This window comes from Neoarius graeffei, chromosome 3 (assembly GCF_027579695.1).
Source record: "Neoarius graeffei isolate fNeoGra1 chromosome 3, fNeoGra1.pri, whole genome shotgun sequence".
In the NCBI taxonomy this organism is placed as follows: domain Eukaryota; kingdom Metazoa; phylum Chordata; class Actinopteri; order Siluriformes; family Ariidae; genus Neoarius; species Neoarius graeffei.
This window is the reverse complement of record NC_083571.1, coordinates 56,167,220-56,182,528: the sequence shown is the minus strand read 5'-3', so window position 1 is coordinate 56,182,528 and position 15,309 is coordinate 56,167,220. Positions and strand designations below refer to the sequence as shown.

At 43.0% G+C, this 15,309-nt stretch overlaps 1 protein-coding gene across 7 annotated transcripts in view; it reads right to left on the bottom strand.

Moving 5' to 3' along the window:
• Positions 1-5,145: 5,145 nt before the first annotated feature.
• Positions 5,146-15,309, bottom strand: part of LOC132883413 (multiple PDZ domain protein) — a 135,816-nt gene continuing 125,652 nt past the window's right edge. For 6 of the 7 annotated variants that reach the window (XM_060917031.1, XM_060917035.1, XM_060917034.1 and 3 more), the window contains 12 exons: positions 15,132-15,277; positions 13,420-13,503; positions 12,711-12,904; positions 8,330-8,477; positions 8,084-8,170; positions 7,880-7,976; positions 7,751-7,788; positions 6,681-6,803; positions 6,400-6,504; positions 6,221-6,309; positions 5,425-5,548; positions 5,146-5,341 (listed from right to left, as the gene is read on the bottom strand). In XM_060917031.1, the coding sequence (XP_060773014.1) occupies positions 5,195-5,341; positions 5,425-5,548; positions 6,221-6,309; positions 6,400-6,504; positions 6,681-6,803; positions 7,751-7,788; positions 7,880-7,976; positions 8,084-8,170; positions 8,330-8,477; positions 12,711-12,904; positions 13,420-13,503; positions 15,132-15,277 (1,382 nt within the window). In that variant the 3' untranslated portion in view covers positions 5,146-5,194. The remainder of the gene's footprint in view (positions 5,342-5,424; positions 5,549-6,220; positions 6,310-6,399; positions 6,505-6,680; positions 6,804-7,750; positions 7,789-7,879; positions 7,977-8,083; positions 8,171-8,329; positions 8,478-12,710; positions 12,905-13,419; positions 13,504-15,131; positions 15,278-15,309) is intronic. The other variant, XM_060917032.1, reaches the window with a different exon arrangement.

The following is a 15,309-nucleotide window of genomic DNA, read 5'->3' as shown; positions in this document are numbered from 1 at the left end:
AAAATATATTTATTTTATTTAAAAACGAACAAAATGGACAAAGTTGTCCGGTTTTATCCCGGAGGGAGGTGGAGCTACTTTCTGATTCAGAAAATGGTCCAATCAACAGACTGAGTCTCCATTGCATGACAGTATTTGAAATTGGTATTTCCATGACATCCAGGTTCAAGCTCCATGAATAAACATTATTGTGTGTAACATATTTTTTCCTTCTGTTTAAACTTGACAGTTGACATTTTTCAGTACTTTATTTATTAACTTATTGTGTGGGACCTTTTTTTTTGGGGGGGGGGACCTTTAAAAATGCTGAATTAAAGCAGGTTTGCTTTAAACTTGAAATGAGATGAAAAAGAAAGGACTGAGCTTCTCCTACAGGACTGTATGCTGAACTGTATTTCATCCAGTGAATGAATGTATACTTGCCAATCACTTTGTAGACAAGAGCCTTAGTTAAAAGGAGAGATTTTCTCCTTTAAAGCAGATACGCAGAACCATGGCCTCAACTTTGTTTATAAATGCCTTGAGACCTCAAGAACGGTACAGGAATAGTTTTAAGCGTTAACAATAAATCTAATATAGTAATTTTTATGATTAAAGTGATTCATATAGGTAGCGGTCTGAGTGAATGACCTTGACAGCCGTAACGTCACAGCAGGAAGTCTATCGGTCTCATCGCCATTTCCGCTATACTAAACACAGAGCTGACTGCAACGGCGATCCTCCATTTTGAGCTAATTTATCGCCATGCCACGTAGATGTGTTGCTGGCGGGTGCAGCAACACGACAGAAGGTGGATTTACGTTGCATTCATGGCCCAAGAATGTTTAAACTGCAAAGATTTGGACGCGTTTTGCGAGAAGTTCACGGGCACATTGGGCGCCTACGAAGTGGTCTGTCCTCTGCTCTGCACATTTTACTGAAGACTCGTACGAGACCTCTGATCTGTTGAGGAGTGTTGGCTATAAGCCCGTATTGAAAGAGGGTGCAGTACCAACAATTAAAGAAAACTACAAGAAAAGGAAAGCAAGTTCAGTTGCACCAGTTCTTCCGGAGCGTGAGCCGAGGGCTGTCGGTAAAACCCGGGACGGAACAGGATGTGACATCGCTCAGGCAGCGACCTCCCCGCAGTTGTTGCTAAAACCGGTGATGTCCCGTCCCAGGTTTTAGGAATTGCCTGAGCCGAGCAGTAATGGCGGAGTACTCAGTATGGAGAAAATGGAGAATGAGTGGAGCAGCCATCTGGATGTGCTTGCCTCAGCAGCAATATCTCGCCTTTACGTGGAAGAAGCGAATGAACGGAGAACAGAACAAACAACTGAAAGTCAGATTGCTTCAAAACAGTCAGCCACAAGGTCGGCCTTCAAGAAGCGAGAAATTTGGATACACGCCAAAAAAAAAAAAAAATGTTGTTTACCTGCATTTAGATGAATCCATGTAACTTGTATTGTGTGTTTAAGTTAGCGGTATAAGATTATTTAATTTGCTTCAGAATGTGATTGTCTCAGTTCATCTGATTATTTAATTAGTCTTTTTACGTTTTATCAGTGAAAATGCATGCATGTACATGTATGCTGCATAAGTTATAACACCCATCCTGTTTTAATGAGAGTCAACCCACAATCAGTGAAGTCAAATCAGTCTTGGCTGAGCAAGTCGGTGACGGGATTTCTTACTTTCACCATCAATTTTTATTGATATGACTTTGGTCTATAGCTGTAAAAGGCCTCGGCCTTAAAACCGGTTCCCGCTGTGACGTCACGCACTCAGGGCTGGCTGGCTCAGCGGGGCAGCTCGAATACCAACTTTGTGGTCGATTTTAACTCTCAAAAATATATATTTTTTATTCCCATTTATGCAGCGTACAAGAGTCAAGGATGGAGATACTATCCACTCAAATTTATTTAAAAATAAAGGTTCTGCGTATCTGCTTTAAGCTGCATTCCAACTGCTCTCGAAACTTTGCATACAATCAGTAACGAGATCCTGATGAATTAGTTTCTTTCGCTGTGACAGAGAAATGAGTTGTAGCATAAATGTATGCAGGTCATGTCATTCACGATGAGACAACTCTCCTCTACCCCTGCCTGAAGTATTGAGATCATATGCATATGATATTTGAAAGCCATTTTTCTTTCCTCAGTTTAAAAGATATATGCCAGGTTTTGTTTTCTGAAATAAAATGCATTTTTTTCTTACATGTCTGGCCTGTTTTATGTTGTGGAATAAAAAAGAACAGAATTTGATGGGCGGTGACTTTTATTTATTTATCTCTCCTGTGTGTGTGTGGCGGGGGGCGACAACTCAATACTGGTTTTGAAAATGCATATTGCTTGTGTGTGAACTCTCCTAAATCAGTACCATTTCAGTACAATACGAACAGACACAGTATACTGAAAAACAACACACATTTCCTTCCATTTAAAAAAATGCCAATCCAAAAATACTGTAAACAGCAGAATATAAAGACACCAATGTTAATTAACACACTTCTACACTTCTGTCTCGTGAACAAATTCAAAACACCTTTGGGCGCTGCCTCTTTTTTTTTTCCCCTTTAATACAGTCCCAATTTTATCAATAACACCGTGTGGCTGGCTGATCAATTCTGCACATGAACTGTATGATCAGTAATACTGCTTTCTAAGTAATATTGCTTTCTAATAAAAACTGTAAAGTAGATCAAACTGCTTTAGAATATAGCTGAAACTAACTACATTTTGGGAAGACGTTAAATAAAAAAAAAAAAAAAATCATGTGACTATTCAGTAGCTGCTGTAGGTGATTTTTCTATATGCTAAGCTTAATTATACCCCAAAGGTTAATTCATATGTTCATAACTCCCACTATTTAACAGTTATTCCATGAAATTGAGTCGTACATGAGCTGAAAGCCTATGAGGCGCATAGCACCGAGTTGGTTATAAGCCAGGCATGACAAGATTGAGTGGAATAACCGTTTTATTCTATCCACATTCACTGGATTTTGAGGAACAGAGCCTTTTTTTTGTTTTCCTCCTTGCAAATTCAGTAAACGAAAACTTCGCACAAAACATCCAACAAAATAATTTCCGCTTGGAATGCAAACAAACTGGTGGAATGATGGTTGCAATTTGTGACAAATGCGATAAAATAATTCTTGGAAAAAACCTTTTTTTTTTCCCATATTTTGTTGCCTTTTTTTTTTGTTGTATTCTTGGGGGGTTTTGTTTTTGAGGAGTTTTTATTTCGTCCTTGGTTGGTTCAGCAACACGTTCTGCCGTTTTGTTTTTCTTTACTCATGGTATATGAGCTGATAGCCTCGTAGTAGAGTAGCCAATCGGAGCGCACAATTGCTCATATCCAGTGATTGTGGATAGAATAATTATGAGGCTAAAACAGTACATAGGCTATTCAATCATTTCCCAACATTGTGAAAGTAAAGAATTTGAATAAGCATGTTTATATTAGTACAAGAATAAATAATGATGGATGATCGTGATAAAAATGTTTTGTCCTGGATATTTACAGTATTCCTGTTAAAAGGTCACAGTGTCTAACATAAGCCAGTGGGTTTTTTTTTTTTTTCATACAGTGGTGCTTGAAAGTTTGTGAACCCTTTAGAATGTTCTATATTTCTGCATAAATATGACCTAAAACATCATCAGATTTTCACACAAGTCCTAAAAGTAGATAAAGAGAACCCAGTGAAACAAATGAGACAAAAATAGTATACTTGCTCATTTATTTATCGAGGAAAATGATCCAATATTACATGTGTGTGGCAAAAGTATGTGAACCTCTAGGATTAGCAGTTAATTTGAAGGTGAAATTAGAGTCAGGTGTTTTCAATCAATGGGACGACAATCAGGTGTGAGTGGGCACCCTGTTTTATTTAAAGAACAGGGATCTATCAAAGTCTGATCTTCACAACACATGTTTGTGGAAGTGTATCATGGCACGAACAAAGGAGATTTCTGAGGACCTCAGAAAAAGCATTGTTGATGCTCATCAGGCTGGAAAAGGTTACAAAACCATCTCTAAAGAGTTTGGACTCCACCAATCCACAGTCAGACAGATTGTGTACAAATGGAGGAAATTCAAGACCATTGTTACCCTCCCCAGGAGTGGTCGACCAACAAAAATCACTCCAAGAGCAAGGCGTGTAATAGTCGGCGAGGTCACAAAGGACCCCAGGGTAACTTCTAAGCAACTGAAGGCCTCTCTCACATTGGCTGATGTTAATGTTCATGAGTCCACCATCAGGAGAACACTGAACAACAATGATGTGCATGGCAGGGTTGCAAGGAGAAAGCCACTGCTCTCCAAAAAGAACATTGCTGCTCATCTGCAGTTTGCTAAAGATCACATGGACAAGCCAGAAGGCTATTGGAAAAATGTTTTGTGGACGGATGAGACCGAAATAGAACTTTTTGATTTAAATGAGAAGCGTTATGTTTGGAGAAAGCAAAACACTGCATTCCAGCATAAGAACCTTCGATCTGTGAAACATGGTGGTGGTAGTATCATGGTTTGGGCCTGTTTTGCTGCATCTGGGCCAGGACGGCTTGCCATCATTGATGGAACAATGAATTCTGAATTATACCAGTGAATTCTAAAGGAAAATGTCAGGACATCTGTCCATGAACTGAATCTCAAGAGAAGGTGGGTCATGCAGCAAGACAACGACCCTAAGCGCACAAGTCATTCTACCAAAGAATGGTTAAAGAAGAATAAAGTTAATGTTTTGGAATGGCCAAGTCAAAGTCCTGACCTTAATCCAATGGAAATGTTGTGGAAGGACCTGAAGCGAGCAGTTCATGTGAGGAAACCCACCAACATCCCAGAGTTGAAGCTGTTCTGTACGGAGGAATGGGCTAAAATTCCTCCGAGCCGGTGTGCAGGACTGATCAACGGTTACCACAAACGTTTAGTTGCAGTTATTGCTGCACAAGGGGGTCACACCAGATACTGAAAGCAAAGGTTCACATACTTTTGCCACTCACAGATATGTAATATTGGATCATTTTCCTCAATAAATAAATGACCAAGTATGATATTTTTGTCTCATTTGTTTAACTGGGTTCTCTTTATCTACTTTTAGGACTTGTGTGAAAATCTGATGTTGTTTTAGGTCATATTTATACAGAAATATAGAAAATTCTAAAGGGTTCACAAACTTTCAAGCACCACTGTATGCTACTGTATAATTTAGTGTCTTATGAGAGTATGGTGAGTGTGATGGTCCCTTTGGTTTTTTTTAAAATACCGACAGCCTCCTCATGTGTGACTCCCTCTAAACTCTGGCCGTTGACTGCAACTATCTGATCTCCACGCTTTAGACGCCCATCCTCTGCAGCTGCACCCTACACACACACACACACACACAGTGTTCCTTTTATAGCAAAGTTCTCTATCAAATACAGAATTCTGAATTGTGATCTTGTACCTTCCCAAACACCGTTTTAACATAGATGGGCAGGTCACCATGGGGACTGCCGAATCCTCCCACGATGCTGAAACCCAAGCCGTCTGGACCTCTCTCCAGATTAATAGTCTTACACTGAGGAGGACTATGGGGACACACACACACACACACACAATATTAATACAAAGATAGTTCAAATAAATTTTATTTATTTATTTATTTTAAATCCAAAAATGAGGGAGAATTTCACGGATACCTTCAGCTTTCACATTAAAGTGATGCTTTAAACATTCTGCTCACGTCTGAGTAACGCAAGCTTTGCCACTTTATTGTTGTCAGCTAATATTAACGGGACAGCTGCCTGATTTTGTCTGCTTTGTTATCTTGCTCTTAGTGTGTGGCTTGAATGCCAGCCAGAATAAGGCGTTTCTATGGTAACAATCAATAATTTTAGTCAACACGCATTAATCTTCTGGCACTGCGTGATTTACATTCAGACACGACCAGATTTCAACTCGTAATCTCTTTGGCAAGGGTGAAACCAAAGAAAGCTTCAATTTATTTTTGTTTGAGAATCTGTGTTATTTGCTTGTTCTTAAAAAAAACAAATAAATAAAATAGTGGTTAGATGTTATATGCGCTGTACATTATACTGCTATTCACACGTTTATTTAGTTTTGAGAAATTGTCAGTCATCGACTTCTGGTGTCCTGTTTAAGCTGACATGAGCAGTCATAATTAATTTTTGATCAGAGCTCTGTGTGGGGTGTTTTTTTTTTTTTTTTTTGTGGGTGGGGGTTGATGTATTCATACACACCCCAGGTCATCATGGAAGATGCTGCTGCTGGTGAGTCCAGATGTTTGATCCAGAGCAGGACCTGTTACTGTAGTGTCCCCTCCGACAACCTGTGAGCGAATATTAACCAACATGTTGTGAGTACGGCATCTCAGTACAAAAGATAACGTGGTTGTTTGTGCACGTTCACATCTCTACACCTGCAAGCGTATGGTTCCTGTGGTGTTTTTCAACAGTGATACAGCTTGGCTGTGGGCCATGCCTTCTGTAGACGTGTCACAGATAGATATGATCCTATCGCCAACCTGTCACAGAAGCAGTGAGACAAAGAAAGATTGTTTGTTTGGTAAAGGATGTGAACGTGTGCTGATTTTAAATCATAACAATATCAAAGTAGCATGGGTGTGGAAAAACAAACGTGCATGCGTGCATACCCCCCCCCCCCCCCCCCCCCCCCCCACACACACACACACACACACACCCTGAGTTTCTGTGTCTGCGCAGCCAAACCAGCTGGGTTCATCATGGCAATGAAGATGGGCACATCACCCAGAGGACTGCCCACTCCTCCTGCTATACTTATCCCCAGGGACTCAGATGGACCCTGAAACAAACACACACCATAACATCTATAAGTTCAGTGTCGCATGAAACTCGGTTCTGATCTTCCTTTCCTTTCCATCTTTTTCTTCATTTCCTCCTTCCTTCTTTTCTTTTTTCTCCTGTTCTTTCTGTTGTCTTTTTCCCCCCTTCCTTCCAATTTCCATTCCCTTAATTCTTTCCCTACTCTCACCCAAATGAGGATGGGTTCCCTTTTGAGTCTGGTTCCTCTCGAGGTTTCTTCCTCGTGTCGTCTGAGGGAGTTTTTCCTTGCCACCGTTGCCACAGGCTGCTCATTGGGGACAGATTAGGGATAAAATTAGCTCATGTTTAAAGTCATTCAAATTCTGTGAAGGTGCTTTGCGACACGGGCGGCATGGTGGTGTAGTGGTTAGCGCTGTCGCCTCACAGCAAGAAGGTCCGGGTTCGAGCCCCGTGGCCGGTGAGGGCCTTTCTGTGTGGAATTTGCATGTTCTCCCCGTGGGTTTCCTCCGGGTGCTCCGGTTTCCCCCACAGTCCAAAGACATGCAGGTTAGGTTAACTGGTGACTCTAAATTGAGCGTAGGTGTGAATGTGAGTGTGAATGGTTGTCTGTGTCTATGTGTCAGCCCTGTGATGACCTGGCGACTTGTCCAGGGTGTACCCCGCCTTTCGCCCGTAGTCAGCTGGGATAGGCTCCAGCTTGCCTGCGACCCTGTAGAACAGGATAAAGCGGCTAGAGATGATGAGACGAGATGAGAAATAAACTTGACTTGACTCTCCATACGAGTTCTTCCTTCCTTTTCATTTCCTTTCTCCTTTCCCTCTTTTTTGTTCCCTTTCTTCTTTTCCATTTGTTTCCCTCCTTCCTTTCCATGCCCTCCCTACCTTTCCATTTCTTTATCTTTTCATTCCCTTCCTTTCTTTACCATCCATCCATCCATCCATCCATCCATCCAGTAACTCTTTTACCTTGGAGAGCTCCACAGTTCGGATGTCTTGGTCCAGTGCTGAGAGAGAGAACATGTATTGAGTAAACGGTAATCTGTGCCGTGTATGTACATATTCAGATCTTTATCTGAGGATTGTGTTTGTGCTTACATTCCTGACTTCTGTGACTGTTCTCAAAGTCTTCTTGTGATCTGCCAGAACCAGTGAAAGATGCCAGGCTGGCTTTACAGCTTCCACCTTCACTTAACTACACACACGCACGCACACTTTATTTTACAAGCTTCAAACTACACTTTTAAAAAAAACAGGAAAAGTAGCTCAAAGAATTAAAGAATTTCCGAAACAGTGACCCACCTGACTGCCTTGAGACAGGCGTCTCTCTGAGTGGAATGGCCCTGCCTTAAAGCGTCCCACCTCCAAATTGATTGGACCAACACAACACTAAATAGGGACAGGATACAAAATCATGGCTCATGTCCAGTGCATTGTTTAAATGTTGTGTAGATATTTACAGCAAACAGGAAGTATTGGATTTACATGATAAATATAAAAAAGACACTTTTTTTTTTAAGTCAATGAGACGTTTGTTTGTTTATTTACCTTTAGCAGAGCAGCAACGGACTCCTGTGTTGCTGTCCGAACATCCTCACCGTTAACAGACAAAATCTGATCTCCCTGCAAGAGCCGGCCATCACTCTCCACAATGCCTCCCTTCACAATATCGGACACAAACACACCTGTATCGTTCCTGTAGGAGGAAAAAATTGAGAATGTGGACATTAAGACATCGTTCACCACTACTAGTTGGCACTGACCCAACCTGCTTTCTAGACTAGATGGATTAAAAATAAAGATTGGATTATTAAGAGAAGGAGAGCTGATTGTGCATGTTAAAGTGGGTCATCACTAGTTACACACAATTTTTATTTTACAAGCTTCAAGCTACGCTTTTAAAAAAACAGGAAACGTGGTTCAAAGAATTAAAGTGCATATCACAGGTAAATTCAGGAGCAAGATCAATGTAATTCTCCTATTTTATATTAAACTTTGGTCAAATATCTGTCACATTCTGCATTCTCTGCAATTTTTTTTACATTGCGCAATACCAGAAAAATTCAGTTGAAATCAAGCCATTTGAGGCGAATTGGTCCGCCTCTGAAAAAACTTGGCGTTTGGATTTCCCGGCAAACATTGATTTTCATGACGTCGCGTGCGGGACGCCTCCCTCTGAATCCTACGTCAGCGCTGGTTTGTTTATGAGGAAACGACCTGGTGGTTTTCTGCAAATTTCTTCAACGTTATCACGTAATTATTAAAATGGTTAACAGATGTATCGTAGGAGGGTGTAGCAACACCAATCTTGATGGGATTAGTACTCATCGTTTCCCAAAAGACCGGACAATGAGAGAGAAATGGGAGCGCTTCATGCGAGGCACCTGGAAAAATTGGCTACATGCTACAGACCACAGCATTATTTGCGGTGCTTACTTCACAAGGCCCGACAACTTTGAGAACTATTTGCAGTGGGAAATGGGCTTCGCGAGGCAACTTGATCTGAAAAAAGACGCAGTTCCATCTGTCAGAATGCCCAAAGCAACACCGTCTCCATCTGTGTCAGCGTCACCAAAGGAGCCAGCCGTACTCATCTCCCCTGACAGAAGGCAAAGTGCCGCATCCACTGAGGCCCTCGAAGCCGAGGACCAAGCAGAGCCGAGAAAAAGCCCAAGAAAATCAGCAATTCACAAGTTGACTGTTGCCAGGGTAAGAAACAATTCTGACATCTCATTATATTCTTCATCCAAAGGTGAAGTAACACTGCGCTCAAGTGACAATTCCATATTTCAGTGCAAAATCGCTCGCTGCTAAACTTGGTCTACACAGGCTGTGCACTGAAACTGTGCAAGGTCTCGCAGCCTGCTGGCGCTTCCGCAGGTGACGTCACGAATCTGGCTCCAGACTCCCTTGGGATTTTTCCAGACGCGTTTTGTTATTTTATTTTTTTCTGCTGTAGACAGATGGCCTTGTGCAAAATTACCCTTCTGGATGAGTGTGTAAAGGGACATTCTTTCATATTTTAAAAAAAAAATGAAATTGGTCCAGGATATGCACTTTAAAGAACTTCCGAAACAGTGACCCACCCACTATCAGGATTGGTAATAGGCCTTTAGCCAGCATTATCACAAACATTGGCACCCCACAGGGATGCGTACTCAGCCCCATCCTCTACACCCTGTTCACCCACGACTGTGTCGCCTCCTACAAGGACAACATCATCCTGAAGTTCACGACGACACTGCAGTGATCGGACCCATTACTGGCAGAGACAAAGCGGCCTACAGGACGGAGGTGGCCAGTCTGGTGTCATGGTGTGAGGACAACAACCTCATCCTCAACATGGACAAGACGAAGGAGCTCATCATGGACATGAGGAAGGAGAAGAGACCTCATCGGCCACTGTTCATCCGGGAGCTTGAGGTGGAGAGGGTGAGCAGCTTCAAATATCTGGGTGTTCACATCAGTAAGGACCTCACGTGGACACCTAACCCCACACAGCTGGTTAGGAAGGCTCAACAGCGGCTGTACTTTCTGAGGAGGTTGAGGAAGTTTGGTATGTCGCCCAAGATCCTCAGCAACTTCTACAGCTGTGCGATTGAGAGCATCCTGACCAACTGCATCACTGCATGGTACGGCAGCAGTCCGGACCGGAAATGCCTGCAGAGGGTGGTGAAGACTGCTGAGAGGATCACCAGAACTCCACTGCCCTCTCTGCAGAGCATCTACCATCACAGAGTCCACAGGAGAGCTGCCTCCATCCTCAAAGACCCCACCCACCCCCAGCATGGACTGTTCACACTTCTACCCTCAGGCCGGAGGTACAGAAGTGTGAAATGTAAGACTGTCAGACTAAAGAACTCTTTTTCTTTCCCACCGCCATCATACTCCTGTTGTCAATCCTGGGATCGAGATGCTGACCACTTCTGCTCCTCGGACCTGCCCGATCCATCCTGGTGCTCTATGTCTGGTTGGAGTCTCATCACATCGCTCCTGTGGAGGACAGCCCCATATGGACAGTTGAAAGTCACACCTGGAGGACGCTCTGGACACTTACAGTAACGCTTTTATGGCTGAGGACTACAGTTGACTTGCTAACTTTAGGACTGCAGTTGTCATGAACAGTTTTGCACTCAAGTTTCCATCAATGAAGAGTTTATAACCTCAACGAAACTGACTTCTTGTTAAAACTGTTGAATGTTATATAGTCATGCTGTCTGTTGTTGCCCAAATGAGGATGGGTTCCCTTTTGAGTCTGGTTCCTCTCGAGGTTTCTTCCTCGTGTTGTCTGAGGGAGTTTTTCCTTGCCACCGTCGCCACAGGCTTGCTCATTGGGGATAGATTAGGGATAAAATTAGCTCATGTCTTAAGTCATTCAAATTCTGTAAAACTGCTTTGGGACAATGTCTATTATTAAAAGCGCTCCAGAAACAGACTTGACTTGACTTGACTCCTGAACAGCTGACAGGAGTCTATAACCATGGACTACCTCACTGTAAACTGTCCTTGACTGTTTACATCTGTTTACATTTGTTTGCACATATTTGCACATTACTGCCCTTTTTCACTGCTATGTTCTATCGTTGCCTTATTTTTGTATTATACTGCCAATTTTGCACAACATTTACCTTTATTTTGTACTATACTGTTTTGTTTTTTTTTTTTGCTTTTATTTTGCACTATGGGCGGCACGGTGGCGTAGTGGTTAGCGCTGTCGCCTCACAGCAAGAAGGTCTGGGTTCGAGCCCCGTGGCCGGCGAGGGCCTTTCTGTGCGGAGTTTGCATGTTCTCCCCGTGTCCGCGTGGGTTTCCTCCGGGTGCTCCGGTTTCCCCCACAGTCCAAAGACATGCAGGTTAGGTTAACTGGTGACTCTAAATTGAGCGTAGGTGTGAATGTGAGTGTGAATGGTTGTCTGTGTCTATTGCCGCTTTTCCACTACAAACGCGGCTGAGTCGGGCTGAGCCGTGCCGTGCTGAGTCGGGCTGAGCGGGGCTGTTGGAGTTGCATTTCGACTACAACCGCGCTGAACCGTGCTGGCTGGAAGTGGGTGGACACATTGGGTGGAGTTAGCGAAAGTGGGTGGACGTCACGTGATGTCGTTAAGCAGCGCAAACAGTGACATCAGTGAGCTTTTAAGCGGTAGTCTCACGACCCGGAGAGTAAACAATAAACATGGAGGACATGGTGTCGTTAGTGTTGCTGGTCTTGGTGCTGTGGCTTGTTGTCACCGACAACGCGGACAGATACTGGCAAGAGCGTATAGATGAGGCGAGGCGCATAAGGCTTCAGAAATTCTCGTAATTCGTAATTCTTCTCCTTCCGGGTTTGCGGTGTTTACAGATCCCAGCACGCTCGCGGGGCGTGTGTGGGCATGTGAGGACACTCCTCCTCACCAATCAGTGCACAGGGGAGTGTCTGCTCACGCCCCCAGCCTCACTCGGCTCGCTTTGGCTCACTTCAGCCCTACTCCAAAACCGTGCGAGTTTTAGGGGCTAAGCAGGGCTGAAGTGAGCTGAGTCGTGCTGGTTTTTGGTAGTCGAAACGCGAGCCGTGTCGGGCTGAAGTGAGCTGAAGCGAGCTGAAGTGAGCTGAAAAAGGGTAGTGGAAAAGGGCCATATGTGTCAGCCCTGTGATGACCTGGCGACTTGTCCAGGGTGTACCCCGCCTTTCGCCCGTAGTCAGCTGGGATAGGCTCCAGCTTGCTACAGATAATGGATGGATGTTTATGCTGCCCTCTTGGCCAGGTCACTCTTGGAAAAAAGATTTTAATCTCAGTGAGTCTTTTGCCTGGTTAAATAAAGGAAATTGATTGATTGATTGATTGATTGATTGATTGATTGATTGAAATGGTGGTTAAATGGTATATTTTGTGTTTAGTTGGTGTGCTTGGCATGATATAGACGACTTCATTCCAGTTCACCCCAGTACCTTCTTCCAACAATACTGAGTCCGAGGCCTTGGCCTGGTTTCTTCTGCAGCTCAACTGACAGCACGTCCCACAGCTCGTCCTCCTTATACTGTGCTTCATCACGGAACACAGTCAGACGCACTTGCTGTGGAGTCTGCCTCAACACGTTTATTGCTTCGTCATGGGACGCTGTACGCAAGTCAATACCGTTCACCTGAACAGAAGTGAGGGAGTCAAAAAAAAAAAAAAACTTAAATCACAAATCTACTTCAAAGCTCATTAAGACTACATAACCACGACACCTAGCATAAATAACTGTGTTGTGTAACTTCTATGTCTGCTTCACGTGTATCACTACTAAATAAATCAAAGTGTGAATAATCTGGATTTACGTAGAAAGGAGAACGTATATTATGGGTCGGCATACTTTAAAATGTTTGACTTGAAATCAACAAGAACAGACTGAGAAAACCCTGCTGATCACCAACGATCATAAAATGGTTGTCTAGTGAAATACGGATGACAACAAGTTCACAACTTTCTTTTCAGTTCTGAGAGAGACAAACACGCACTTTGTGTTTTTCACTTCCTCCTCCGTCCATTATTTCCCAATTTTGCGATGTTGCATTATAGGTGTGTGCTGTCCGAATAATGATATTCCACAGAGATGGTACACAGATGTTAATACAATATAATGCTAATGGTTAAATAAATTAGATTAAAGTTTACCTCTAGGATCTGATCTCCTGCCCAGAGTCGGCCATCTTTAGCAGCAGCACCTTCCTCATACACCTCATGAATTATAATAGCACCCTGTGAAGCATTTTGACGTTAACACACTGCGCATGACAGATCAGACCTGTATCTTTCTCACACACCCATCTACTTACATACTGTGCGTCAGAGGTGGACAAAGTACCCAACTTCATTACTTAAGTCAAAGTACAGATCCCGCTGGTCAAATGTTACTCCGATACAAGTGAAAGTTGTCCAGTCAAATTTTTACATAAGTTAAAGTACTTGCTTTTAAAAATACTTAAGTATTAAAAGTACATTTTCTGTCAGCGCATCGTATCATGGACACAACGCTTACAAACCCTAACGCCGTTACCAAAGACAGAAATGTGAATTCACAAAATGAACGCATGCTGTGCATCATGGTGGTTTAATGTTAAGCTAGCTAGTCAGTGAAACTCCACCTGACATGCTTGCAAACTCTTTTCAAACTCGAAATCATATTGGGTAGCTAACGTTACTAGAAAAGAAAGATTTCTACATTGTTTATTTAGCAAGATTATGCTCAAACATATTTCTGAAAGGACTTCAGATAAGTTAACGTTATTCATGTTAGCGTAACTCTGTTTTTACACGCTAACTAACAGTGTCCAAGTTAACTAGCTATGTGTTAACGTTAGCCGTGGACAAGGCTACGGCAACTTGGTGGGCAAATCCGTAGAAAGTCATTTGACTAACCAGACCGTATAGCTACTGCAACGTTATCGCTAGCTCTAAAAGCACAAACAGCTTCACTGCAAGCTTTCTCTTGGAATAAAACGTTTACATCCCTCAGTATGCTTCCGCAGGTCGGACGGCAAGTTTTTGTAGGCTGTGATGTGGTTTGTTTTAGGCAAACCATGCAAACATTTAAAACGAAATGAATCTTTAATCCTTTCAGAAAACTGAAACATGGGTTCATGGGCCATGAGTGCGTGCGTGCGTTCTCCAGAAGAACCGCCTCCTTCCATTCTGCCATCAACTGATCGTGTTTAAGTAACACTGCGGAGAAATAATTGAACTTGATTTTATACAGTCTATACTCGTGACGTGACCCGAGTGATTACTTATGGGCTGTCTCAGTGTCACCTGGGAAAAAAACGAGCACGTTTTAGAAAAGAAAAGAAAAAAACTTCCACTTTCAAAGCTGCTTCATAGTAACGAGTAACGAGGAGCTTGATAGAAATGCAGTGGAGTGAAAAGTACGATATTCGCCTTCCAAAAGCCTCGGTCACAACCGGCCGTACGTGCTCCTACGGCCGGTCTACGTACAAAAAACGCAAGGAACGCACGGAGGGCGCGCGTGTGACGTGCTGATTTTCGAGCCGCAGACCGGCCGCAGAGGTTCTTTGTCATGTCAAACAAACTCTACGGGCGCTTACGTTTTTTTCAGGTTGCAAGACAAACTTATGGCCAACGTGCGTCTTTCTCCATGAAAAAAAAAAAAAACGCAGCGATTTGGGAAACGCCAAAAATCGCACGGCCAAAAAATCGTACGTCCGGTTGTGACCTAGGCTAAATGTAGTGAAGTTAAAGTCATAAGTTTCCAAAAAAAAGAATAAAGTACAGATACTCAAAAAGTGTACTTAAGTACAGTACTCAAGTAAATGTGCTTCGTTACTGTCCACCTCTGGTGTACGTATAACAAAGCTAATTTAAATATTTACCAGGAGTGTGTCACAGCCACCCACAATGCTGAGGCCGAGTCCTGTTCTTCCTTTCGAGATATCAATGGTAGTTTCACAACCAGGGATTATGGGGCAGGTCACAGGGTCGGAGGTCAAGGTCGCAGGGGTTGATGATCTACTGGAACCTGAATCAACGTTACCATAATAACCTTGTCAG